Below are 27667 nucleotides of genomic sequence, written 5' to 3' on the forward strand. Positions count from 1 at the left end.
AAAAAATGAGGTGAGTGGAAAGTATGGGGGGTGGGGGGGGGGGGGGGGGGCAAATAGATGGGAAGTAATAGTTCCCTGACCAGCTGAGTTTCTCCAGCAGTTTTGCTCATGCTTCCAGCATCTGCAGTCTCTTGTATCTCCAAAGGCACCATATCAATGCTTTATTTATTTATTTATTTGATTATTTATTTCGAACAGAATAAAAGAATAAAAAGCAAGTGTGAAACAGCATACAAAAAATAAAACAAGAATATTTATAAAGTGTCATAAACAATATCTATAAATAAATGAAATCGTATGTGTCCGAAAAGGAGCAGGGAGAAGCCAAAGCTTATTAATTCCCACTTATTAATTATTTCTGAAGAAGGGTTTCGGCCTGAAACGTTGCCTATTTCCTTCGCTCCATAGATGCTGCTGCACCCGCTGAGTTTCTCCAGCTTTTTTGTGTACCTTCGATTTTCCAGCATCTGCAGTCCCTTCTTAAACACTTATTAATTCCCACCCCTTATTCAACTGTTATAATGATCTTATACAAATTTAGCAGCTATATGTACACCATATGTACACCAGCAGCTACATGTACACCAAATTATTTACATTTATATACTAATCAAATATTTACAAAGCCATACAAAAAAATAGAGAAAAGAAAAAAAAAGAAAAAACCCTATACTCATATACTATACAGTATCTCTTAGTCATATATACAACCCATCACCCTATAATCACCCTTCCCAATACAATCAGTATAACAAATATCCCACTCACAATCACCTATCCTCATCCCAGTATCCTTTTTAAAAAGTGTTTTTGTACATCTTTTTAAACTGAATATGCCTTAAGACCTGACTTTTGATGTGCCCTTTAGAAAATAATCGTTAGCAAAATTGGAAGACTTCTGTGGAGAGGGGCCATGATTTGGCATGCCCACTTTTTCTGCTAAGATAAGTGGCCAGATTTACAGGCAGCTGCTAGAAAGTGGGCACTCACAAGATTATCTTAGCTGGAGCATCTTGGTTGGCATGACGAATTAAGACAAAGGGCTTGTTTCGGTGCTGCATAGTTCTATGACTCAAAATATGGAATCACAAAGCAGGGATTTTCTCTTAAATCATTGACAATAAAAGCCAAGTACAACATCTTTAAAGAATAAATTAATATATATGTGGGTAGGACATGTACTTGAGGTTTTGGTAATATATTAATGTTGAAACAGCACGATATGTCCTGAAATCAGTTCAATTTTCAACTGAGTTTCTTCATTCAAATTTATCAAATGAGTAAGGCGCAACTGACAAATTATGTGCATGATACACAGCAATTCTTAAAAATGGAAACATATGCACATACTTAATACATGCTTTAAAAATCAAAACCAAAACCACCCACATGCACGAGAGTGCAGCCGAGATGTAATGCGAAAATCAGTAAATACACTTTATCCTGACATTTTAATGTAGCTACAAATCTGTACAGTACATGGAAATGCTAAATATTTAAGCTGCTTTCAGCAAATAAAGCACATCACCAAAGCAATGTATTAATAAAGTAGGTGTAATAATGGTAATTTAACATAATTTGTATGACTGTGCTTTTATTGTGTTAAGCAGTTTCTATGCACATGTTGACTCAATGAATTCTGAATCTATTTTCGCTTCAGCAATGAAAGAAGCAGTAAACATTAACCCCACATTCTGTTAACCATTACTCTGCCAATGGGGTGAAAAGATGTTCTTAATGACTACATGCCCACGGAAACTAAACTCTGAGTTACTTTCCATCAGGTCAAGGATCTAGAAATCAGAGGGGAACTGTTTCAGGCAGAGAGTGGTCAGAGTCTGGAGCACACTGCCTGAGGAGGAAGTGGAAGCAAGTATTCTCACAATACTTACAAATGTTTTGTACAAGCACACAAATCATCATGGCCTAGAAGGTTATAGACCTGTTGCCAGTACATAAGCAAGCATGGACATGATTAGCTGAAAGACCTATTTCTGTCCTGCACAGTTCTGTAACTTTGTACCTCCAAAGGTAAGTAATTTAATTTAATTTTAAAAACTCAAATGTTGGAAATCTAAAATAAAGATAGGAAATGCTAGAAACACACATTTAGTCAGGCAGCATGTGTGGAAAGTGAAACAGGAGGAATGTTTCAGATTGAAGACCTTGTGAGAACTGGGAAAGGAAAACAGTTTCATTTTGTTGTAGAGAGGATGAAGGTGGGATGGATAGGACAGGTGAGGCCAGGGTCACCACAGTTATAAACTGATGACAAAGCCATCTGGTTGATAGATTAGTGCAGACAAACAGGCAGACAGACAAACAGGCAGACAGACAAACACGCAGACAGACAAACAGGCAGACAGACAAACAGGCAGACAGACAAACAGATAGACAGACAGGCAGACCGACACAGACAGGCAGACAGACACAGACAGGCAGACCGACACAGACAGGCAGACAGACACAGACAGGCAGACAGACACAGCCAGGCCGACAGACACAGACAGGCAGACAGACACAGACAGGCAGACCGACACAGACAGGCAGACCGACACAGACAGGCAGACAGACACAGATAGGCAGACAGACACAGACAGACACAGACAGGCAGACAGACAGACAGGCAGACAGGCACAGACACAGACAGGCAGACAGACACAGACAGGCAGACAGACAGACAGGCAGACAGGCACAGACACAGACAGGCAGATAGACACAGACAGAGGTAGAGAAAGAGACAGAGAGAGACAGAAAGACAGACAGAAAACAAACAAATAAAATAAAATATGTAGAATGCTGGTCACAGTCCGATAAATGCCCAGCAGATCAGACAATGTCATCAGAGTGAGTACAGTGAAGTAAATACTTGGCCATTATCATGTTCTGCTTGTGGAAGCTTATAGTGCATGGTGAGACCAGGCTGACGGGAATTCAAATTCCTAACAGCTTGGCTATATTTATCTCATTGTAAAAAGCAGGCATTATGATTATCTCTGGATAGACAATATGATTGAAGGCAACAGCATTTCAAGTAGTTAGTGCACAATTCTAAAGATCTAAAGAACAACTCCAGGACTGTTTGGAGTCTGTAGACTGGGCAATGTTCAGGGACTCGGCAATGGACCTGAATAAATACGCCACAGTCGCTACAGACTTCATAAAGAAATGTGTGGAGGACTGCATCCCAACAAAAACCTTCTGAATGTTTTCTAACCAGAAGCCTTGGATGAACCATGAGATCCGCATTCCTCTGAAGACCAGATTCCGGGCAATCAGGTCTGGAGATACAGAGGTCTACAAGAAGTCCAGATACGACTTTGGTAAGGCCATCAAATAGGCCAAAAGGGACTTCTGCTCCAAGCTGGAGGATGAGGCGGATGTTCAGCAGCTGTGGCGGGGCTTGAATGCAATCACCTCCTACAAGGCGAAACCAGGAGGCAGCTCAAATGTCAGCGAAGCATCACTCCCTGACGAGCTCAATGCATTTTACGCACGCTTTGATAGGGAGAACACTGATGTGCCTTCCCGAGCCCCCATTCGCTGTGATGGCATTTCGGTCACAGTCAGAGGCCAACGTCAGAAGATCCTTCAGGGTGGTGAACCCTCGGAAAGCGCTTGGACCTGATGGTATACCTGGTCGTGTTCTAAAAACCTGTGTGGACCAACTGGCTGGAGTTTTTACGGACATTTTCAACCTCTCACTTCTGAGGTCTGAGGTCCCCACCTGCTTTTAAAGGGCATCAATTATACCAGTGCCCAAGAATAGTAAGGTGACGTGCCTCAATGACTATCGACCAGTGGCACTAACGCCTGTGGTGATGAAGTGCTTTGAGAGGTTGATTATGGAGCAAATCAACCCATACCTCGACAAAAACCTGGACGCACTGCAATTTGTTTACCGCCACAACAGATCAACGGTGGATGCAATCTCGCTGGCCCTCCACTCCGCTCTGGACCACTTGGACAACAAAAACTCATATGTCAGGCTGTCATTCATTGACTACAGTCTGTGACCAGTTTGAGTCGGCCAAGGGAGCCAGGGTGAACTGCAGGAAGAGCGAGGCCATGCTATTTGGCAACTGGCCCGACCGATCTTCTGTCCCCTTCACCATCAAGCCTGACTTCTTGAGGATGCTGGGGATCTGGTTCGGGGGGGCTGAGGCGTGTGACAAGAATTGGCTGGAGCGGATAGCCAAGGTGGGGAAGAAACTGGAGCTGTGGAAGCAACGCTCCCACTCCATGACGGGGAAAAATCTGGTCATCAGGTGTGAGGTGCTCTCGGGGCTGCTTTACTTGGCACAAGTGTGGCCCGTCCCTCCCTCCTACGCCACAGGGATCACCCGGGCCATCTTCCAGTTGATCTGGGGGTCGAGGATGGACCGGGTGTGACGGGTCACAATGCACAAGTCGGCAGACAAAGGGGGTAAAAGCGTGCCCAACGTTGCCCTCACCATGATGGCCACCTTTGTGTGTGGCTGCATCAGGCGGAGCGTGGAGCCAAGGCACGTGGGCACCAAGTGTCACTACCTGCTGAGGTTCTACCTGTCCCCGGTGTTGCGAAGAATGGGCCTGGCACAGATGCCACGCAATGTGCCAGTCAGCTGGACATTGCCGCCCCATCTGTCATTCGTGGAAAGATTCTTCCGAACCAACACTTTTGACCACAAGTCCATCGGGCAGTGGTCAGCACGGAACATCCTGCATGCACTGAAGGGAAAGGACTCCATGGATCCTGTGGAATAGGAGGAAGGGAGGAGATGGCCCAGCTTGTCTGGCAAAATGCCTCATCACCAGAACTCACCACAAGCACCAAGACCTGGCTTGGCTGGTGGTGAGGGGAGCCCTCCTAGTCAGATCCTTCCTGCACCGTCAGAACCTCACTACCAGCGCACGCTGCCTTCGGGACGGCTGCTATGGAGAGGAGACGGTTGCCCACCTCTTTGCAGAGTGTGGATTTGCAAAGGGAGTCTGGAGAGGTTTGCAAGGGTCCCTGTCACGATTTATTCCGAACAGCTCCGTCACAGAGAACTCTGTGATTTACGGACTGTTCCCAGGGACGCATTCAGAGACTGACATCGAGTGCTGCTGGAAGGTCATCAAATCAGTGAAAGATGCTCTTTGGTCTGCCCGAGCATTGTTGACCACCCAGCGGAGCGAGATGTTCTTCGGGGAATATTGCCGACTGACCCGCTGCAGACTGCAGGAGTATGTGCTGAGGGACGCACTGAAGCTCAATGGGGGGCCGGGTGTGGTGGAGACGCCCCTCAAAACAAGGGAAGGGATTCCACGCCAGTGGGCCACATGAGTGGCAAGGGTGTGGGGTAAAATTGTGATTCGGGCATACTATTGAATGTATGTATAGCCTCCGAGAAGGTCGGATGGAGTTTTGTATGGATCATGTATTGTATATATTTATTTCTCGAAAAAAGTATATTTTTAAATTATTAAAAAAATAAAAAAATGACTACAGCTGGGCATTTAATACCATCACCCCCTCCAAGCTGGTTACCAAGCCCTCAGATCTGGGTCTCTGCACATCCCTCTGCAATTGGATCCTCGACTTCCTCATTCACAGACCACAGTCTGTCCGTATTGGTGGAAATGTGTCATCCTCAATAACAATCAGCACGGGAACACCTCAAGGCTGCGTGCTCAGCCCCCTGATGTACTCACTCTATAGTCATGCCTGCGTAGCCGGACATGGTTCGAACTCCATCATCAAGTTCGCCGACGACACCACTGTTGTGGGACATATCAGCCGAGTCAGAGTATCGAAATGAGATCGACCGATTGACCAAATGGTGCCAGCACAATAACCTGGCTCTCAACACCAGCAAAACCAAGGAACTGATTGTGGACTTTGGAAGGGGCAGGATGGGGACCCACAGTCCCGTTTATATAAACGGGTCGATGGTGGAAAGGGTCAAGAACTTCAAATTCCTGGGCGTGCATATTTCCAAAGATCTCTCCTGGTCCCAGAACACTGATGCAATTATAAAGAAAGCACATCAGCGCCTCTACTTCCTGAGAAGATTACCGAGAGTCAGTATGTCAAGGAGGACTCTCTCGAACTTCACAGTAGAGAGCATGCTGACCGGTTGCTTCGTGGCTTGGTTCGGCCTAGTTTGAGCGTCCAGGGGCTGAAAAGACTGAAAAAAGTTGTAAACAGTGCCCAGTCCATCATCGGCTCAGACCTCCCCACCATCGAGGGGATCTATCGCAGTCGCTGCCTCAAAAAGGTTGCCAACATCATCAAGGACCCAAACCACCCTGGCCACAAACTCATCTCTCTGCTGGCATCAGGTAGAAGGTACAGGAGCCTGAAATCTACAACATCCAGCCAGGTTCAGGAACAGCTTCTTCCCCACAGCCATCAGACTATTAAACACAACTTCAAACAAACTCTGAACTATAACAGCCTATTGCACTATTGCCTATCTGTTTATTCATGTGTGTGTATATATATATATATATATATTCTATGGTATATGGACACACTGTTCTGTATTTATGCCTCCAATATTCTGTTGTGCTGCAGCAAGCAAGAATTTCATTGTCCTATCTGGGACATGACAATAAACTCTCTTGACTTGACTTGACTTGAGATCCTTGATAGTGACAGCACAGATAAGATGGTTAAGCAGGCATTCGGGATATTGGCTTTTATTAAGCATTGAATGTAACTGATAGTTCACCCCAGCTCTCCAGATGTAGCACACAGCCCAAAGGTTTTCCATCCATCACCTGGACTGGGTAGTATCATCAGAAATAAGGAGATGTGCTGTCCCATCTACCTCCCAATGGAATCCACCTCCATCATCATGACTGCAGTATGCCATAATATCATAGAAGGTAAAACCAACTAGATCAAGTGACAGCGATGCATCACTCCCTTCCTTCTACCTTCTCAGGCCCCACAGCCCCCTACAATACTGTGATAGTCTCTGAGGATGATGTCAGAAGATCATACATGATCCTTGGAAAGCTTCTGGCGCTGATGGTGTACATGCCACATTCTTATGTGTAAGAAAGAACTGCAGATGCTGGTTTAAATCGAACGTAGACACAAAATGCTGGAGTAACTCAGTGGGACAGGCAGCATCTCTGGAGAGAAGGGTGATGTTTCGGGTTGCGAAGAAGGGCCTCGACCCAAAATGTCACCCATTCTTTCTCTCCAGAGTTGCTGCCTGTCCCGTTGAGTTACTCCAGCATATTGTGTCTACCTGGTTACATTCTTAAATGTGTCCCCACAGGACCAACTGGCTGGAGTTTTCATGGACCTCTTCAACCACACACTACTGCTGTTTGGTTGAAGGTCCTTTAAAAGGTCATCCATAGTACCAGTGCTGAGGAAGAGTAAGGTGACATGCCTCCACCACCAACAGTTGGCATTCATGTCCATTGTAGTGAAGTGCCTTGAGAGATTGTTGGTGCATATCAAATCCTGGATTAGTAAGAACCTGGACCCATGGACCCACTATAATCAACAGCAGATACATTCTTGCTGGCTCTCCACTCCGCACTGGACCACTTGGACAATAAGAACATGTATATGAAGCTGCTGTTAATCAAACATAGCTTGGTATTCAACACCATAATCCCCTCCAAACTTATCATCAAACTCAGGGAACTGCGTCTCTGTTCGTTCCTACACAATTGGCTCCAACACTTCCTCATCAGCAGACCTCAATCAGTAAAAATTAGCAACAACACTTCTTCCTCAATGACCATCAGCACAAGGTCACCTTTGGCTGTGTGCTTAGTCACTTCATCCATGACCGTGTAGACAGACACAACTCCACAATAATCAATAGTACAATCAAGTATCAGTAATTCTAGTAAATCAGACCATAATAGTGCAAAGTGAAGTACTTAATGCAACCTAAATGAAGTCAATAGCAGATCATGTGCTGAACCAGGCTTGTGGTTAGGGTTGTGTGGTGTAGTTCAAGAATCTTGTTGGTACTATGCTTGTACTATGGATGATCCAACTCCTCATATATTTGGCAGTATTGTTATTGTTGAACGAATAACAGGTAACAATGAATCAACGTATAAGAGGGAGATTGATAATCTGATAAAATGGTGCCAAAACAACCACCTTGCTTTCAACGTTAACAAGGGGCTGATTGTTGACTTCAGGGAGGGAAAGCTGTGGATCCATGAACCTCATCACTACCATTATAAGGTAGGTACAACAGCCTGAGAACAGTGGCCTCCAGGTTCACAACCAACATTTTACCATCAACAAGAATGAGGGGGGACATCATTGAAACATACAGAATAGTGAAAGGCTTGAATAGAGTGGATGTGGAGAGGATGTTTCCACTCGTGGGAGAGTCTAAGATTAGAGATCATAGCCTCAGAATTAAAGGACATTCTTTTAGGAAGATGAGAAGGGATTTCTTTAGTCGGAGGGTGGTGAATCTGTTGAATTATTTGCCACAGATGGCTGTGGAGGCAAAGTCAGTGGATATAATTAAGGCAGAGATAGATTGATTCTCAATTAGTACAGGTGTCAGAGGTTATGGGGAGAAGGCAGGAGAATGGGGTTAGGAGGGAGAGATAGATCAGCCATGATTGAATTGTTGCGTAGACTTGATGAGCCAAATGGCCTAGTCCTACTCCTATCATGATCTTATGAACCTGTCTTCATTGTTGGAATGGCAGTGGAAAACGTCAACAGCTCCAGATCTTCTCTGAAGATCTGCCCCGGGCTGAGCAGATTGTTGCAATCACAAAGAAAGCTCGTCAGCACCGCTACTTCCTCAGAAGATTCAGGAGATTTGGATGTCATTGGATACATATGGAACTGATAAGTATGGTAGAGAGCATACTGACTGGTTGCATCACAACCTAGTTTGGTAACTCAAAAACTCAAGAATGAAGAAGTCTGCAAAAAATGGTGGACAATGCTCAGTTCATCGTGAGCATTGACCTCCCCACCATCGTCAGGATACACAGGAAGCACTGCCTCAAAAAGGCAGCTAATATCATCAAAGACCCGCACCGCCCTGGGAACACGTACATCTCGCTGCTACCATTATACGGTAGTTACAGCAGCGTGAGAACAGTGACCTCCAGGTTCCAGCATTTTCCCTTCAACAAGACTCTTGAACTACGCAAGAGGGTCAAGGGTGTTTTATTGTCATATATCCCGGATGGGACAATGAAATCCTTACTTGCTGCAGTACAACAGAATATGTAAACATAATACATAACGGGGGAAGAGAATTCAATAATTAACAAATATAGTGCAATAATAATACAGTCTTTTGCAGTTCAGAGCTCAGAGCTTATTCATTGTTGTGTTTAATAGCCTGATGGCTGTTGGGAAGAAGCTGTTCCTGAACCTGGACATTACAGTTCTCAGGCTCCTGTACCTTCTTCCTGATGTCAATGGTGAGATGAGTGTGTGGCCAGGATGGTGTGGGTCTCTGATGATTTTGGCTGCCTTTTTGAGGCAGCGAGTACAATAAATCCCTTCGATGGTGGGGAGGTCAAAGCCGGTGATGGACTGGGCAGTGGTCACAATTTGTTGTAGTCTTTTTCGCTCCTGGATGTTTAAGTAGCCAAACCAGGCCACGATGCAACCAGTCTGAATGCTCTCTACCATGCTCCTGTAGAAGTTTAGGAGAATCCTCTTCGACATGCCGAATCTCCGTAATCTTCTCAGGAAATGGAGTAATCCGTAATCTTCTCAGGAGTCGCTGATGTGTCTTCTTTATAATTGCATCGGTGTGCTGGGTCTAGAAAAGACCTTCGGAAATATACACGTCCAGGAATTTGAAGTTATTGACCCACTCCACCATCGTCCCATTGATGTGAACAGGATTGTGGGTCCTCATCCTTCCCCTACCAAAGTCCACAATCAGTTCCTTGGTCTTACTGATGTTGAGAGCCAGGTTGTTGTGCTGGCACCATTTGGTCAGTCGGTCGATCTCACTTCTATACTCTGACTCATCGCCATCTGTGATTTGTCCAACCACAGTGGTGTCGTTGGCGAACTTGGTGATGGAGTTCGCACTATGACCGGCTACGCAGTCATGGGTGTAAAGCAGGGGGCTGAGCACGCAGCCTTGAGGTGCTCCCATACTAATTGTTACCGAGGATGAAGTGGTTCCTCTAATTCGAACAGACTGTGGTCTGTGGATGAGGAAGTCGAGGATCCAATTGCAATGGGATGCACAGAGGCCCAGTTCCGTGAGCTTGGTAACCAGCTTGGAAGGGATGATAGTATTAAATGCTGAGTTGTAGTCTATAAACAACAGCCTGACGTAAGTGTTTTTATTATCCAATTGGTCCAGTGCAGAGTGGAGAGCCAGTGAAATTGCATCCACCGTTGATCTGTTGTGGTGGTATGAGAACTGTAGTGGGTCAGGTTCTTGTCGAGGTAGGAGTTGATGTGCACCATAACCAACCTCTCAAAGCACTTCATCACCACAGGCGTTAGTGCCACTGGTCGATAGTCATTGAGGCACGTCAGCTTACTCTTCTTGGGCACCATTATTGATGCCCTTAAAGCAGGTGGGAACCTCAGACCTAAGAAGTGAGAGGTTGAAAATGTTCGCAAAAGCTCCCGCCAGTTGGTCTGCACAGGTCGTGAGAACACGCCAGGGTATACCATCAGGTCCAGGCGCTTTCAGAGGGTTCACCCCCCTGAAGGATCTTCTGACGTCGGCCTCTGTGACTGTGACAGTAACACCATCAAGGCGAATGGGGGCTCGGGAAGGCACATCAGTGTTCTCCCTATTGAACCATGCGTGAAACGCGTTGATCTCGATAGGGAGTGATGCTTCGCTGTCATTTGAGCTGCCTCCTGATTTTGCTTTGTAGGAGGTGATTCTTATAGACCTCTGCATTGCCAGACCCGAATACCCGGGATCTGATCTGCAGAAGATCTCATTGTTCATCCAAGGTTTCTGGTTAGGAAACACTCGGAAGGTTTTTGTTGAAATGCAGTCCTCAACACATTTCCTTGTGAAGTCTGTAATGACTGTGGCGTATTCATTCAGGTCCATTGCCGAGTCCCTGAACATTGCCCAGTCTACAGACTCCAAGCAGTCCTGCAGTTGTTCCTCCCTAGACCAGCTCTGTACAGTCCTCACCTCTGGGGGTGCTTTCTTCAGTTGCTGCCTGTAGGCAGGAAGAAGCAGCACCGCTGAATGGTCAGATTTTCCAAAGTGAGGGCGAGGGATAGAGCGATAGGCGTCTTCGATGGTCGTGTAGCAGTGGTCAACACTAACCACAAGCCTAGCTCAGCAAATGATCTATTATGGACTTCATCATTTCATTTAGGTTGCATTATGTACTTCAGTGGGCCACCAGGGGCGCCGGGGAGATGGCAGCCCTGCCGGCAGTCTGTTCGTTTTTTCATCTTTTTGTTATTTTTAGCGTCTGTTAAGAGTTTGTTTTAATGTACTTTGGTTTGTTTTATGTGGGGGGGGGGGGGGGGGGGGGGGAGGGGGGGGATCGGGGGAAACTTATTTTCAAGTTCTTACCTTCCCGGAGATGTGATTGATTTTCGGATCACATTCTCCGGGCTCTGCGGCCTACCATCGATGGAGCTGGAAGCTTCCTCGGGCTGTCGTGAGCCCCACCACGGGGCGCGGACTTAACATCGGAGCTGATCCCTTGCCTGGGATCGCTACCACCGCGGCCTGCAGACTTACCATCAAGGGCTCGCAGTCTCGGGAGAGGCTAGTCGGTAGCTCCAACGCCGCAGAAGGTTCGACCAGCCCCGACGCGAGGTTCGATCGCCTGGAGCGGGGGAGCTGACATCCCCCCGATGCAGGAGCACAACGCCTCGACGCGGAAGGCCCAAACGCCGCCGGCTACGGGAGTCAAGACCGTCCCGTCAACGGAGGAGCTCGAGGCCCCCGACCGAGGAAGAACAAAAGGCCTTGAACTTTATTTCCCCTTCCATCACAGTGAGGAATGTATAGGAGTCACTGTGGTGGATGTTAATGTTAAAATGTGTTTTTAATTGTACGACTGACATGGCCAGTGAAATTCCTCGTATGTTGCAAAACATACTTGGCGAATAAAATCTGATTCTGATTATGGTCTGATTTCGTAGTGTTAATGATAATTTATGGTATTATTGATTATTGCATATTTTTCTGATGCACTGTGGCATTAATGGGCCTGTAGAGCTGCAGCAAGTAACAAATTCATTGTTTTGTTCCCGGTCCATATGACAATTTAATACTCTTCACTCTTGAAGAGCAGGGAGGTTATACCCCATCTGTAAGGTGCGGAGACATGGACAATCTAAATTGGCATTTCAAGGCACTACACAGATACCATCTGCAAATTCCTCCACATTCAATGTCCGGATAAAAAAACCTATGCCAGTATTCTTTCCCAGGCCAGCATCCCCACCATCAAAGCTCCAACTGCACCCAACCACATCCAGTGAACAGGTCACATTATCTGCATATCTGACACCAAATTCCATCACTGCACAAGACTGCCAAGAAACAAAGGAAATATTTCAAGGAAGTTCTGAAGGAACTTGAAAAGGGCACTGGACACCTCAGTGGCCAACTGGAGAAGACAGAAAGAGTTCAGCAGAGCCCATGCTGCCTATCCACCTTCCCCATCCAGCACCACATCCTACCAGTAAGTTGCCAGAGGTGTTGTATGTGGTAGATGGTGCCTCACAAATCTGATTGAGTTTGTTGAAGATGTGACTAAAAAGGCCGATGAGGGCAGAGCTGTAGATGTTGTACACATGGATTTCAGTAAGGCATTCAACAAGGTTCCGCATGAAGCTGCTCTGGAAGGTTAGATCGCATGAGATCCAAGGAGAGATAGATGAATGGATAGAAAATTGGCTTCATGGAAGGAAGCAGAGGGTGACGGTGGAAGGTTGCTTCTCGGACTGTGACAAGTGGTTCACAAGTTCACATATAGGTGTAGAATTAGGCCATTCGGCCCATCGAGTCTACTCCGCCATTCAATCATGGCTGATTTCTGCTTCCTCATCCCATTTTCCTGCCTTCTACCCATAAACCTTGACACCAGTTCTAATCAAGAATTTGTCTATCTCTGCCTTCTTCTTCTTGTGTTTGAGGCAGCAGAGGTTATGTAACGCCCTCCAGTTCAATATCCTGTTGTCGAGGGCCGTGGGGTCTACCCCACCACCAGGGGGCGGAGGACAGCGCAGGCGAAAATGACGTGCTGCGCTGTTTGCTGGTCTGCTCCACACACGCAGGCTGCTGATGAACACAGCCCCCAGCGATGCATGTTGGCATTGAACCGGCCGACCCCCTGTACGGAGCCTGTTCAGAGCGATCCACTCTCTGCGGGGCAGGTCCGAGCCGGGTGGGGCTGTGGTGTTCGATGCAACAGTGAATTGAGGAGGTTGCGAAGTCTGTTCCCAGCTGGCTCTCCATGATCCTAGTGTGTTGAAACCGGAGCCACAGAGGGTCACTGCATGACGGGAGAAGGGGGCGACGAGATGACAGGCGTTGAGGTCCCAGTTGCTGTGAGTCCTGGGCAAAGTGTTTGGCGTCCGATGGGGCCTTGCACCCCAGCCTGCGGGTGAAGTACTCTCTGCGAAGCTTGGTGGGTGCGATACCTGCGAGCACCTGCAGAAGATCCGTCGGAGTTGGACGTAGGCAGCCGGTGATGATCCGCATGGTGTCGTTGAGGATGGCGTCTAGCTTGCTAGTATGTGCGCTGCGGCACCATGCTGGGGCGGTGTACTCAGCGGCGATGTACACGAGTGCAAGAGCACTGATTCGGAGAGTGGATGTCCTGGCGCCCCATGACGATCCAGCCAAGCAGTGCATCCATGACAATCCAGCCAAGCAGAATCTCTGCCTTAAAAACATCCACTGACAACCTCCACAGCCCTCTGTGGCAATGAGTTCCACAAAATAACTACCCTCTGACCAAAGAAGTTCTGCCTCACCTCCTTTCAAAAAGAGTGCCCATTAATTATGAGGCTATGACCTCTGGTCCTAGACTCTCCCACTAGTGCAAACATCCTTTCCACATCCATTCTATCAATGCCTTTCATTATTCTTGAAGTTTCAATGAGCCTCCCTTCTACCCTCTGACCAAAGAAGTTCTGCCTCACCTCCTTTCAAACCTTCTAAATTCCAGTGAGTAGAGGCCCAGTGCTGTCAAAACACTCATCATATGCTGACCCACTCATTCCTGGAATCATTCTTGTAAACCTCCTGTGGACCCTCTCCAGAGCCAGCAAATCCTTCCTCAGATATGGGGCCCATATTTGCTCACAGTACACCAAATGAAGCCTACCAGCACCTTATAGAGCCTCAGCATTACATCTCAGTTTTTTATTCCAGTCCTCTTGATATAAATGAATTTGCCTTCCTTCCTACCGATTCGACTTGCAAATTAACGTTTTGGGAGTCCTGCACCAGCACCCCCAAGTCCCCTTGCACCTCCAATTTCTGGTTTCTCTCTCCATTTAGAAAACAATCTATGCCTTTATTCTTATTACCAAAATGCATGTTTCCGCTCTTTGCTATATTGAATTTCATCCGTCACTTCAGTGCCAACTCTCCTAACCTGTCCAAGTCCTTCTGCAAAGTCTTTGCTTCCTCTACGCTGCCTGCCCCTCCACCGATCTTAACATCATCTGCAAACTTGGCCACAAAGCCTACAATCCCCTTATCCAAATTATTAATGTGCAACTTGACGAGAAGCGGCCCTAACACCAACCCTTGCGGAACTCCACTAGTCACTAGCAGCCAACCTGGAAAAGCTCCTTTTATTGCAACTCTTTGCCTTCTAATTCACTAAGATCTGATAAGTGGAATTAGGCTGGATATCTTTTTCTCATCCAGTGTCAACACAATGGGCCACATACTCTCCATCTGTGCTGTAAATGTCTGTTCCTTTGATAAAGTTTTTCTGCAAACATCACCAAAGGTGATCTGTCTTCATACTATTCAGGAAGTCACTTTGACATTCTTCACTTTTTGCAGGCTGTGGACAAGGCGGACAGGAGGAAACATGTCAGACGGGTGCATTGGCAGCTTCTCTGCACCTGCTTCATCCGTCATTATGTTGTTGCCGGGCCAGACACTCCTGGTTGCACACACAGGAAGTCACCTTCCCAGAGGAGAGCGCACTTTGTAAACAAGCAGCCACATAAATCTGTACACTGCAGAAGCCACATCTGGAACGTACTTCTCTCACTGGCTGTCAGACATGCTCTATCCGTGACCTTTCAAACTGCGGTGTCCCCTGCAAACAGCAGAACAACCACAGTTGTATTCAGAAGGTCACAGAAGCTTTGTCAAGAAAGGAAGCACCATTCAGATATTCTCCATGCCGTCACACAGGCACTCAACTGCAAAGAGATCGTGACATCAACCAGACACCACCATTATGACCCAAGTCTCATTGAAAATTTACTTCTGCACTCAACACTCAACATCAGAATGCAAGATCTGAAGTGTATTGCAGTAAATCCCCACTTTCACCAAATATATGTTACAGTGAAAATAAACACAGTCTATCCAACATTTTGAAGCTCCCTGCTAATTACTCTAGTCTGATTGTCACTTTTTTTGCCAATTCCTCGATGGTCTCACCCTTCCTTACACCTATCATCTCCTAGAAATGTATTACCTTCCTCTATGCTTTTAATTTTAGCCATTTATTGTCCCTGATTTTAATCACCATTCATAGCTTCAGCTGCTGAAGCTTCAAGCTCTCCTTAAGTTCTCCAAATGGGTAAATTGCCCTTCTCTTGAAAATGCTCCACACTTCCAGGTTTATGGCCATCTGCTTTGATATGTCCTTATGCGCTCTCGTTTGATTGTTCCTGTCAACCAGTAATTCATAGAATCATTGCGTCAATGAGAGATTCATGAAAACAGGCCCTATGGTAGCAATGTTACAACATTTTGAGATTTTAAAAATCAAGTCTGCAATTTATCCCATCTGATAAAGCACAAAAAAGAGTTTAATTTGACACCTAATTCACTTTCATATCTTCAGTATTAAAAAAGTTATGGCCATTTTCATACTCGGAAATTAGCATCTTGTTCCCTATTGATTTTCCATTGACTTAACACAAAAGCTGTGATCGAGGCCAGTGAAATGGCCATAACTTTCTTAAAAATTAAGAGAACTGAAAGACATTTTCAGTTATTATAGATTGAAGCATTCTGAAACAAATATGAAACAATCTTACTTGGATGACCTGAAATTAAAGCATATAATTAGTTAGTTACCCAATTGTAGCTAATTCCAAACTTCAATTACTAGATCTAAACATCTATCCATTTCTTAAGAAAAGATTAACATTTTTAAATAGCCTAAGTGTCCAAATAACATTCACAAAGAATTCACAATAAAACATGATTTTTAAATCTCATTTACATTAATTTATAGGCCAAATGGAAGGAATTTAGTGTTCAATTGCTGTAAATTAATGGCCATTTAAATCAGCTTTCGAGTGGGATCCTTTGGAACTCTGTGGAACGCGCTGGTTTAGAACGTTCCCATTGCGGTGGATTTGTACCCCAAATGCCCAGAAAAATACTGCGGGATTTAATGGGGCCCCAAATTAGCTACTCGCAACATAAAACTTTGTATAAAGGGATCTTAAGAAGGCCTTTTTAATGTAAAAATAAACAACCTACCTTCCGTTGTCCCCTGTATGAGATCCGTCCCGTTGTCGGCGGTCGCGGGTTTAGAGGATAATTTTTAACCTACTATAACAATTAAATTAACCAATTAAATTAAAAAATAGCTCCAGCGAAAGAATCTCCCAGCGATTTTTTTGTCAGCAACTAAGTAGGCTGAACAACCTCGATTTGAATAGCCTAGGGAAAATCGCGTTTTAAACCCGCCCGCCTCTCAACGGCGCCAAAATCGCACACACGGGCTTGGACAGATCTGCAGCGACGCTTAAGGTAGGTTTTGCAACATACCTACCTATGGTCCAATCAATCCGTGCCGGCAATAAAATATCCATTTCTATATTCATCCCAGGCTTAATGGCCTGTCCCACGAGCATGTGACTGAATGCAGCAAGCGCGACCAAACAGGAAGCGGGGGCCGCGCGGAGGTCGAGTGATCCCTTTTGAGTTGACGTGAAGTTCGAGCGAAGTCCGCGGGAAGTTCGCGCGTGAAGTACGGCGTCAAGATGTTGCGTACGGCGTTAAGACGCTGCGTACGGTGTCGAGACGCTGCGCACGCCCGTCAAGGCCGGCAGGCCGTTGCCACGCGGAATTTTTGGACAGTGTCAGTTTTTCGGAGCCCCGCGCGATGTCAGGACCAGCTCCGCACAACTCCATACGGCTCCGGCAATCGAAGTGGGACCGGCCCCGCGAGGCCGTATGGCCCAAGCAGCCACGTTAAGTCGCGCTTGCCACATGCAGTCGCATGCTCGTGGGACAGGCCCTTAACTTATTTTATTAGATTCATAGAGTCATAGTGATACAGTGTGAAAACAGGCCCTTTGACCCAACTTGCCCACACCGGCCAACATGTCCCAGCTACACTAGTCCCACCTGCCAGCATTTGGTCCATATCCCTCCAAACCTGTCCTATCCATGTACCTGTTTAATGTTTCTTATATGTTGCTATGGTCCCTGGCTCAACTACCTTCTCTGGCAGTTTGTTCCATACATCCACCAACCTTTGTGTGAAAAAGTTACCCCTCAGATACCTATTAAATCTTTTCCCCTTCACCTTAAACCCATGTCCTTTGGTCCTCGATTCACCTTCTCTGGGATGAGGTTCTGTGCATCTACCTGATCTATTCCTCTCATGATCTTATACACCTCTATTTGATTACCCCCTCCTGCGCTCAAAGGAATAGAGTCCCATCTTACTCAACCTCAGCCTATACCTCAGACCCTCTAGTCCTGGCAATAGCCTCGTAAATCTTCTCTATACCCTTTCCAGCTTGACAACATCTTTCCCATAACACGCTGCCCAGAACTGAACACAATACTAAATGTGGCCTCACCAACATCTTATACAACTGCGACATGACCTCCCAGCTTCCATACTCAATACTCTGACTGTGCCAAAAGTATTTTTGACCACCCGATCTACCTGCAACTGCAATGTCAGGGAACTATGCATTTGCATTCCTCAATCCCACTGATCTACAACACTACCCAGAGACCTACCAATCACTGTGTTAGATGTTAGAGATGTTAGACTTCCCAAAATGCAATACCTTACATTTTTCTGCATTATATTCCATCAACCATTCCTCAGCCCACTTGGCCAATTGATCAATTGTTCACAACCATCTTCACGATCTGCTAAACCATCCACTATGTTATCCCACCCACTGCAAACTTTCTAATCTTGCCCTGTATGTTCTCATCCAAATCATTGATATAGATGACAAACAGTAATGGGGCCAGCACCGAACCCTGAGGCACACCACTAGTCAGAGGTCTCCAGGTCGAGAAGCAACCTTCCACCTCTGCTTCTTTCCAAGAATCCAATTTTCTATCCAATTATCCTCCTCGCATTCCCAGGTTTTTCCACTCATTCTACACATTGGAGGCAATTTACTGTCAACCCGCACCTATCAACCCGCAAGCCACACCTTTTTGAGATGTAGGAGGAAACTGGAGCACTTGATGGAAGCCCACGGGGTCACAAGATGAACATGCACACTAACTATTAGTTTGACCTGTCCATGGCTATACAAGAAAAGAAAGCCTGATACTATCCAGGCCCGTACGAAGCTTTTCAAAAAGGGGAGTGGCATGACAGGATTACAAAAAAATTAACGTGAAATAATGTGCGCGCTGCGCACATCACGTGCGCGAAGCATGAAGTCCCTCGATGCCAGGGTTTTTAGATGCTCTCTGATGCATTCTGAGCCTTATTTTGGAGCATTTTTGCACCAAAGTTATGACCAATATTTCAGAAATTAACAGGAACCTGAGAGGTAGTTTTTTCACACAAAGGGTGCTGGGTGTATGTAACGAGCTGCCAGAGGAGGTAGTTAAGGCTGGGACTATCCTACTTTAAGAGACATTTGGACACATACATGGATAGGACAGATTTAGATCGATATGGGCCAGACGCATGTGAGTGGGACTAGTTTAGATGGGACATGTCGGTCGGTGTGGGCAAGTTGGGTTGAAGGGCCTGTTTCCACACTGCATCATTCTATGACTAAAAAGTGAAGAAGAAAAATGCATGTAGATAAGTAGAGCAGATTTGAAAGAGGAGTGAAATGTAAAGGCAGAGAGAGGTGTATGGGTGGAAAGGAACATAGGAAAGGAGAGGAGAGAGTGGGCTTGGGCAGATGGGTGAAGGGAAAATAGTCTCAAAGTGCTGGAGTAACTCAGTGGGTCAGGCAGCATCTGCGGAGAATATGAATAGGCAACGTTTCACAGAGTGCTGGAGTAACTCAGCGAGTCAGGCAGCATCTGTGGAGAACATGGATAGGTGACATGTCACAGAGTGCTGGTGTAACTCAGTGGGTCAGGCAGCATCTCTGGAGAAATGGTATAGATTATATTTCGGGTCAAGACCGTTCTTCAGTAATATTCATGATGTGACATGCATAGACATTCCTGAATGTTACCCAAACCATCATGAGCTACTTTGTTATGGTGCTTGCCCTCTCCTATAACGTCTCTGCTGCCTTGGGTGATGCAGGACAGGACACAAGCTTTGGGACACAGTGTGAAGCTGTTGCCATCTGTCCCAGCCTGGTAAAAACCTGGATGGAGTGGATTTGGAGAGGATGTTTCCACTAGTGGGAGAGTCTAGGACCAGTGGCCACAGCCTCAGAATTAAAAGACATTCCTTTAGGAAGGAGATGAGCAGGAATTTCTTAAGTCAGAGGGTGGTGAACTGTGGAATTCATTGCCACAGACAGTTGTGGAGGTCAAGTCAATGGACATTTTTCAGGAGGAGATTGATAGATTCTTGATTGATACGGGTGTCAGAGGTAATGGGGAGAAGGCAGGAGAATGGGTTTGAGAGGGAAAGATAGTCATAGAGTGATACAGTGTGGAAACAGGCCCTTCGGCCCAGCATGCCCAATCTGCACTAGTCCCACCTGCCCACGTTTGATCCATATCCCATATTTGATCCGAACCTGTCCTATCCATGTACCTGTCTAACTGTTTCTTAAATGTTGCGATAGTCCCTGCCTCAACTACCTCCTCTGGCAGCTTGTTCCATACAACTACCACCCTTTGTGTGAAAAACATACCCCACAGATTCCTATTAAATCTTTTGCCCTTCACCTTAAACTTATGTCCTCTGCTCCTCGATTCACTTACTCTGGGCAAAAGACTCAACCATATCTATTCAAATCATGATTTTATACACCTCTATTAGATCATCCCTCATCCTCCTGTGCTCCATGAAATAGAGTCCCAGCCTACTCAACCTCTCCCTATAGCTCTGGCTCTCTAGTCCTGGCAACATCCTCATAAATCTTCACTGTACCCTTTCCAGTTTGATGACATCTTTCCTATAACATGGTGCCCAGAACTGAACACAATACTCTGAATGCGGCCTCACCAACTTCTTATGCAACTGCAACATGACCTCCCAACTTCTATACTCAGCCTGGCCCGCTGAGTTACTCCAGCACTCTGTGAAACGTCATAGAACAGGGCAAGATTAGCAAGTTTGCTGATGATACAGAAGTGAGTGGTTTTGCAGATAGTGAAGATGGTTGTGAAAGATTGCAGCAGGATCTGGATCAATTAGCCAGGTGGGCAGAGAAATGGTTGATGGTTGCATGGTTCCTTGAAGGTCGTGTCGCAGGTATATCAGGTGGTCAAAAAGTATTTTGGCACTTTGGCCTTCATCAGTCAGAGTATTGAGTATAGAAGTTGGGAGGTCATGTTGCAGTTGTATAAGACTTTGGTGAGACCGCATTTAGAATATTGTGTTCAGTTCTGGGCACCATGTTATAGGAAAGATGTCAAACTGAAAAGAGTACAGAGATCCCATCCTGGATCAGACCAATCAAGGTTGTGTCATCCGCAAACTTGAGAAGCCTGACAGAGGTGTCTGTGGAGGTGCAGTCATTGGTGTGGCGAGAGTAGAGGAGAAGGGAGAGTACGCATCTTGCGGTGTTCCTATGCTGAGCGTTTGCGGGTCCGAGATATGCTTTCCCGCCTCACATGCTGCTTCCTGTCTGTCAGAAAGCTGGTTATCCACCGACAGAGGGGTTCAGGCACAGTCAACTCAGAAAGTTTGGAGCGTAGTAGCTCTGGCACAATGGTGTTGAATGCAGAGCTAAAATCAATAAAACAAAATCCTCGCATAGGTTCCCTGGTGGTCTAGGTGCTGGAGGATGAAGTGCAGGCCCAGATTGACTGCATCATCCACAGATCTATTGGCCCTATATGCAAAATGCAGAGGGTCCAGCAGAGGGATCGTGATATTTTTCAGCTTGGCCAGCACAAGCCTTTCAACGGTCTTCATGACTACAGAGGTCAGTGTGACAAGCCTGTAGTCGTTAAGACCAGTAATCCTTACCTTTTTGGGTACAGGGACAATAGTGGAGACTTTGAAGCAGGCAGGGACTGGTTAAAAATGAGTAATTGGGTGTGAAGTGGTGATTGGAGTGGGATGGGTGTAGAAGGGCCCAGTCTTTGCAGACTGAGGTCAGGCTGTGAGTAGGTGTGAAGTGTTGGGTGGGGTGGGAAAGGGTCCACTCTTTTCATACTGGAGTCTTGCCTTAAGTAGGTGTGAAGTGGTAAATGGGAAGGAGAGGGTGCAGGGTCCATTCTTTGCAGACTGGGGTCTGGCTGTGTTTGTTGGGGAGGGGATTTCAGGGTTACGTTTCTGATTTTCAAACCTGCAGTAAAACTCATTCAGGTCGTTCGTCAGCTGACGATTGTCCAAAGAGCGGGGGGCTTTCCTCTTATAGCTGGTGATTTCTTGCATGCCCTTCCAAACTGAAGAAGAGTCATTAGCTGAGAACATGCGCCTCAACTTCTCAGAGTACCTTTCCTTGACAGCTCTGATTCCTCTTCTCAGCTCTTTATCGATTAGGCTATCTTTTAACTCTTTAACGATTAGGCTATCGGCTTGACGCATATTTGCCACCAACCCCCCCCTCCGCCCCCCCGATCTTGAAATGTTACATCTGTATATAATGATCCCATTAAAATGTGTATTTATGTCACAAACTATGGAATTCATATTTTTCAGTATTGTTATCAAGGAAAAGAAAGCAGTTCCAATTGTTTGATTTTATTTGATATTGTTTAATATTATTCATATGGAGGAGAAAATATAATAGCTCTAAAATCTACTTTAATTTTGCGATCTCACTAAAGATAATCCCCCTTTCCCTCTCCCTTCCCCCATCTCTCTCTCCCCTCCCTTCCCCTCTCTCTCTCCCCCTCCCCCCCTCACATCCCCCCTCTTTCTTGCGGGGAGGGGGGGGGCAAAGATGAAGGTGGCGCGGGCCCCGGGGGGGGGGGGGGGGATGAAGGTGGCGTGGGCCCAGCGGGGGTCAGTGGGGATGGCGTGGGCCCAGCGGGGGTGGCGTGGGCTCAGCGGGGGTCAGCGGAGGTGGCGTGGACCCAGCGAGGGTCAGTGGAGGTGGCGTGGGCCCAGCGGGGGTGGCGTTGGCCCAGCGGGGTCAGCGTGGACCCAGCGGAGGTCAGCAGGGGTGGCGTGGGCCCAGCAGGGGTTGCGTGGGCCCAGCGGCGGTGGCATGAGCCCGGCGGGGGTGGCGTGGGCCCACCAGGGGTGGCATGAGCCCAGCGGGGGTCAGCGGGGGTGGTGTGGGGGGAAGATGTCTTGGGCCCCGGCGGCGGGGGGAGGTGAGGGGAGCGGGCTCCTCCGCAGCGGCGTCTGGTGTTGGGGTTACAGCCATTGGGTTCAGATTCAGCCTCTCTTGCCCGGCGACGGGAGAACAGAGAACTGGCCGTTTCCAAAGTGGAAAAGTTGATTTTTTTTTGATTTTTTTTTTTGTGATTTTTTCTTAGGGGGGAAAAAAGGGGGGGTGCGGTCGCACCCAACGCACCTCCCCCTTCGGACGGCCATGCTATCCATGCAGAGTCTGTCGTGAATGGGGGCATTGCATCAGACTGTTCTTGTACCACCCGTTAAACAGAGATGGCAGCCCAGATCCACAATTGAATTGATTAGTGCCTCAAAAAAGTGGTGGAATTTAATAAAGTCGCAGTGATTTCCTCATATAAGAAACAACCAACTGTCACATGAAGTCATGCAACACAATTGTTAAATTTAATCAGTGTACAAGATCTGCTTAAATTGCCATTTAAACTTTGTTGTTCTAATAAAATTGCTTCACTTTATTCAACCCGTTCAATAAATGTCCATGCATCAGTTATCATCAAATCATTCAATTCGATTTGATTTTTTTAAATGCACTTGAAAAGAACTAGCACTCGAGTGAGTTTAACCTGGAACTGAGAGAGAATACAAAATAAACTATTACATCATGGAACAATCACACAAAGAATCAAACCTATGTGGTGCGAGACTCACATGGTTTCTTTGACACTTGCATAATTACAATTTCAGAGTTTTACATTTTGTGGAGTTCCTCTCGAATAAAAATATAATCTTAAATGTCAATAAAACCAGTAAAAATTGATTCTGCAAAGGTTTTATGATAACAACAGAAACAGTGCTGAGAATAGATAAGAATCATTGTCAAAAAACTTGGCTGAAAATGATGTTAATTCTGGCTCACCTGATAATTACTTTGTTGCAAATAAATTAAAGACAAATATTAGTAAAACATTCAGATACAGACAGGGACTTTCTACAGTGGAAACATGCATTGCCAGGGATCAGGATACCTTTGTTTTGTCCCTTGCAAATGCCATCACACGTTGCTTGGCATCTTCCTCCTGTGTTTTGACAGACAGCTTTTGTTGTTCAACCAGATGCTCCTCTTGCGACCAGCAATCCATGTGTGCATCACAACATCTCTGTCGTTGATCTTGGGCCTACTCAGGCATAGCAGATTATAGATTGCAATAGAAGGGTAATTATTATATTACTTAATGTTTTCAATCCCTTTAGCAGTACATTATTCCTTTCTTTAAATGGAGGAATCACTTTCCATATCAAATATTCATTTAAACATATCTGTACCACTTGTTAAAAAGGTACTCCTTGCTATTTTGTTGTATAAATAACAAAATTAAAATATATTTTTTGTTTAAATGAACAAAGGGAGATAAATTATGAATCTACCTGTTAGCATTCTCTTAATTTGATTTCAGTGAACACATTCGTGATTTATAAATGCATTTAACCGTCATTGGTAATTTGTGATTAAAAACAGTAATTAAAATACAACACTAAAATGTTGGTTACAATGCACTAAAGAGATTTTTTTTTTTAATGCATCCATGTTATTTTTTCATGCATGATTTTCACAATGCAAAGCATTTGACAATAGCAAGAATGGTTTTGTTGGGTGGTGCGATGACATTATAATAACAGAAAGGAATAAGATTGCATTGTTATTTAGTTTTGAAGTCTGACCTGTTCAAGTGAAAGGCTGCCAACCAGAATCATGTCATCTTGCACACTGGTTTCAAACTGTTCGACATAAGGAGGGATCATCTCTTTCTCCACCTCCTGCCGCAGGCCCAGTATATTACTGCAAACTCCAGCGCTTTCACACCTCATGCAAGCTCCAGTGGTTTCTGTCGTTAGATATATAGAAACTGCTGAGCCTGGTACACCACAGGTGCCTTATGGCTGACCTTTATAGTTAAAGTAGCAGCCTCGAGAACTCCAACCATCTAAAGCAACCATTTGCACTTCTCACTCTCGATAATTCTGAATCCGTCGCACAACATGCTCCACGTTCTACCTCGGTAATTCTAAAATCAGATAGATCTAGCTTATCAGAAAACATAATAAAGACCGGACCATGGAATTAGCAGTGTGGCTGGTAAAAAGAGCACAGCTGTTTAAAAAGGTCAGCTCAAAGTCACAGCGTACACCTTTTCCTCTGTTTGCCGATCCTTATACAATGAAACCAGAGTTGACATCCCTGACAGTGCGGTGACCACAGTAATACAGGTCAGCATTAATATGGTGCATGTTGCGTTCCTTTCAGAACCGCTAGAAGTATTTTATAGCCGTGGAAATACTTTTTGAAGTGTGGTTACTGTTATAATATAGGAAACATGGCCACAGGATGCAATATGATAGCAAACTGATAATCTACTGTGGCAATATAGAGGGATAAATAGTGGCAAGGATACCAAAGATGAATCTACTGTTTCTTGAAATAGTGTCATGGGATCCTTACATCTATCTGACAAAGCAGACAGGTCCTCAGTTTAACATCACTACTGCAGTGGAGTGTCAACCTAAATTTCTTAGTCTGAGGCTAGAGCCCATAATCCATTAACTGAAAGGCACATAGATACTCACGTAGGTAAAGGAACCATTAGGAGGTGGTGACCATAATATAATAAGTTTTAAGCTGCAATTTGAGAGGGAGAAGGTAAAATCAGAAGTGTCACTATTGCAGTTGAACAAAGGGGACTATGGAGGCATGAGGGACGAGCTGGCCAAAGTTGACTGGAAAGAGGCCTTAGCAGGGATGACAGTGGAACAACAATGACAGGAATTTCTGGGAATAATCCAGAAGATGCAGGATAATTTCATTCCAAACAGGAGAAAAGATTCTAAGGGGGGTAAGAGGCAACCGTAAAGGGCCTGTCCCACGAGCATGCAACCCGCATGCGGCAAGCGCGACCTAAAGGGCCTGTCCCACGAGCATGCAACCTGCATGCGGCAAGCGTGACCAAACCAGAAGCGGGAGCCGTGCGGAGGTCGAGTGAGTTACACGGCGTTGAGGCGGCTGCGTATGCCCGTCGAGATGGTGCGTACGGCGTCGAGGCAGCTGCGGGCCGGCAGGCCATTGCCGCGCGGAATTTTTAAACACGGTCAGTTTTTCGAAGCCCCACGCGATGTCGGGACCAGCTCCGCACAACTCCATACGGCTCCGGCGATCGAAGTGGGACCGGCCCCGCGAGGCCGTACGGCTCAAACGACCACGTTAGGTCGCGCTTGCTGCATGCAGGCGCATGCTGGTGGGACCGGACCTTTAGGTCGCGCTTGCTGCATGGAGTCGCATGCTCGTGGGACAGGCCCTTAAGGGAAGTCAAGGACAGTAAAAACTAAAAGGGAAGACGTATAATATATCAAAGATGAGCAGGAAGCCAGAGCATTGGATACTTTTAAAGAACAACAGAAGGTAACTAAAATGGCATTACAGGGAGAAAATATGAAGTACGAACGTAAGCTAGCCAAGAATATAAAGAAGGATAGTAAAAGCTTCTTTAGGTATGTGAAATGGAAAAGATTAGTTAAGACAAATGTGGATCCCTTGCAGACAGGAGCGGGTGAATTTATTATGGGGAACAAGTAAATGACAGATGAGTTGAACAGGTACTTTGGTTCTGTCCTCACTAAGAAAGACACAAACAATCTCCCAGACGTACTAGGTACAGAGGATCTAGGGTAACGGAGGAACTGAAGGTAACTCACATTAGTCAGGAAATTAGTCAGTTGTGTCGACTGATGGGACTGAAGGCTGATAAATCCCCAGGGCCTGATGGTCTGCATCCCAGGGTACTTAAGGAAGTGGCTCTAGAATCTTGGATGCATTGGTGATCATTTTCCAATGTTCTATAGATTCAGGATCAGTTCCTGTGGATTGGAGGGTAGCTAATGTTATTCCACTTTTTAAAGAAAGGAGGGAGAGAGAAAGCAGGGAACTATAATCCAATTAGCCTGACATCAGTGGTGGGGAAGATGCTGGAGCCAATTATTAAAGGTGTAATTATTAAAGATCTAATTATTAAAGATTTGGATAGCAGTAACAGGATTGGTCCATGTCAGCATGGATTTACGTGGGGGAAATCTTGCTTGACTAATCTTCTGGAATTTTTGAGGATGTAACAAGTAAAAAGGATAAGGGAGAGCCAGTGGATGTAGTTTATCTGGACTTTCAGAAAGCCTTTGATAAGGTCCCACACAGGAGATTAGTGGGCAAAATGAGAGCACATGGTATTGGGGGTAGGGTATTGACATGGATAGAGAACTAGTTAGCAGTCAGGAAGCAAAGAGTAGGAATTAACGGATCCCTTTCAGAATGGCAGGCAGTGCCTAGTGGGATGCCGCAAGGCTCGTTGCTGGGACCGCAGCTATTTACAATGTATATTAATGATTTAGATGAAGGAATTAAAAGTAACATTAGCAAATTTGCAGATGACAAAAAGCTGGGTGGCAGTGTGAACTGTGAAGAGGATGCTATGAGGATGCAGGGTTACTTGGATAGGTTGGGGGAGTGGGCAGATATAGCATATGATGCAGTATAATGTGGATAAATATGAGGTTATCCGCTTTGGTGGCATGAACAAGAAGACAGATTATTATCTGAATGGTGTCAGATTAGCAATAGGGGAAGTCCAACGAGACTTGGATGTCCTTGTACATCAGTCACTGAGGGTAAGCATGCAGGTACAGCAGGCAGTGAAGAAAGCTAATGGCATGTTGGTCTTCATAACGAGAGGATTTGAGTATGGGAGCAAAGATTCCTTCTGCAGTTCTACAGGGCCCCGGTGAGACCACACCTGGAGTATAGTGTGCAGTTTTGGTCTCCTAATAAGAGGAAGGACATTCTTGCTATTGTGGGAGTGCAGCGTAG

The 27667-nt window shown here is 45.8% G+C and overlaps 1 protein-coding gene across 1 annotated transcript in view; it reads right to left on the minus strand.

Moving 5' to 3' along the window:
• The window catches only part of LOC116971868, a 283701-nt gene that overhangs the window by 245554 nt on the left and 10480 nt on the right, over positions 1 to 27667 (minus strand). Inside the window, exons 3-4 of the mRNA XM_033019036.1 lie at positions 24481 to 24644; positions 23787 to 23936 (exon numbers count right to left, since the gene is read on the minus strand). Of these exons, the coding sequence (XP_032874927.1) occupies positions 23787 to 23936; positions 24481 to 24644 (314 nt within the window). The remainder of the gene's footprint in view (positions 1 to 23786; positions 23937 to 24480; positions 24645 to 27667) is intronic.

Source organism: Amblyraja radiata, chromosome 4 (genome assembly GCF_010909765.2).
Source record: "Amblyraja radiata isolate CabotCenter1 chromosome 4, sAmbRad1.1.pri, whole genome shotgun sequence".
NCBI lineage: Eukaryota > Metazoa > Chordata > Chondrichthyes > Rajiformes > Rajidae > Amblyraja > Amblyraja radiata.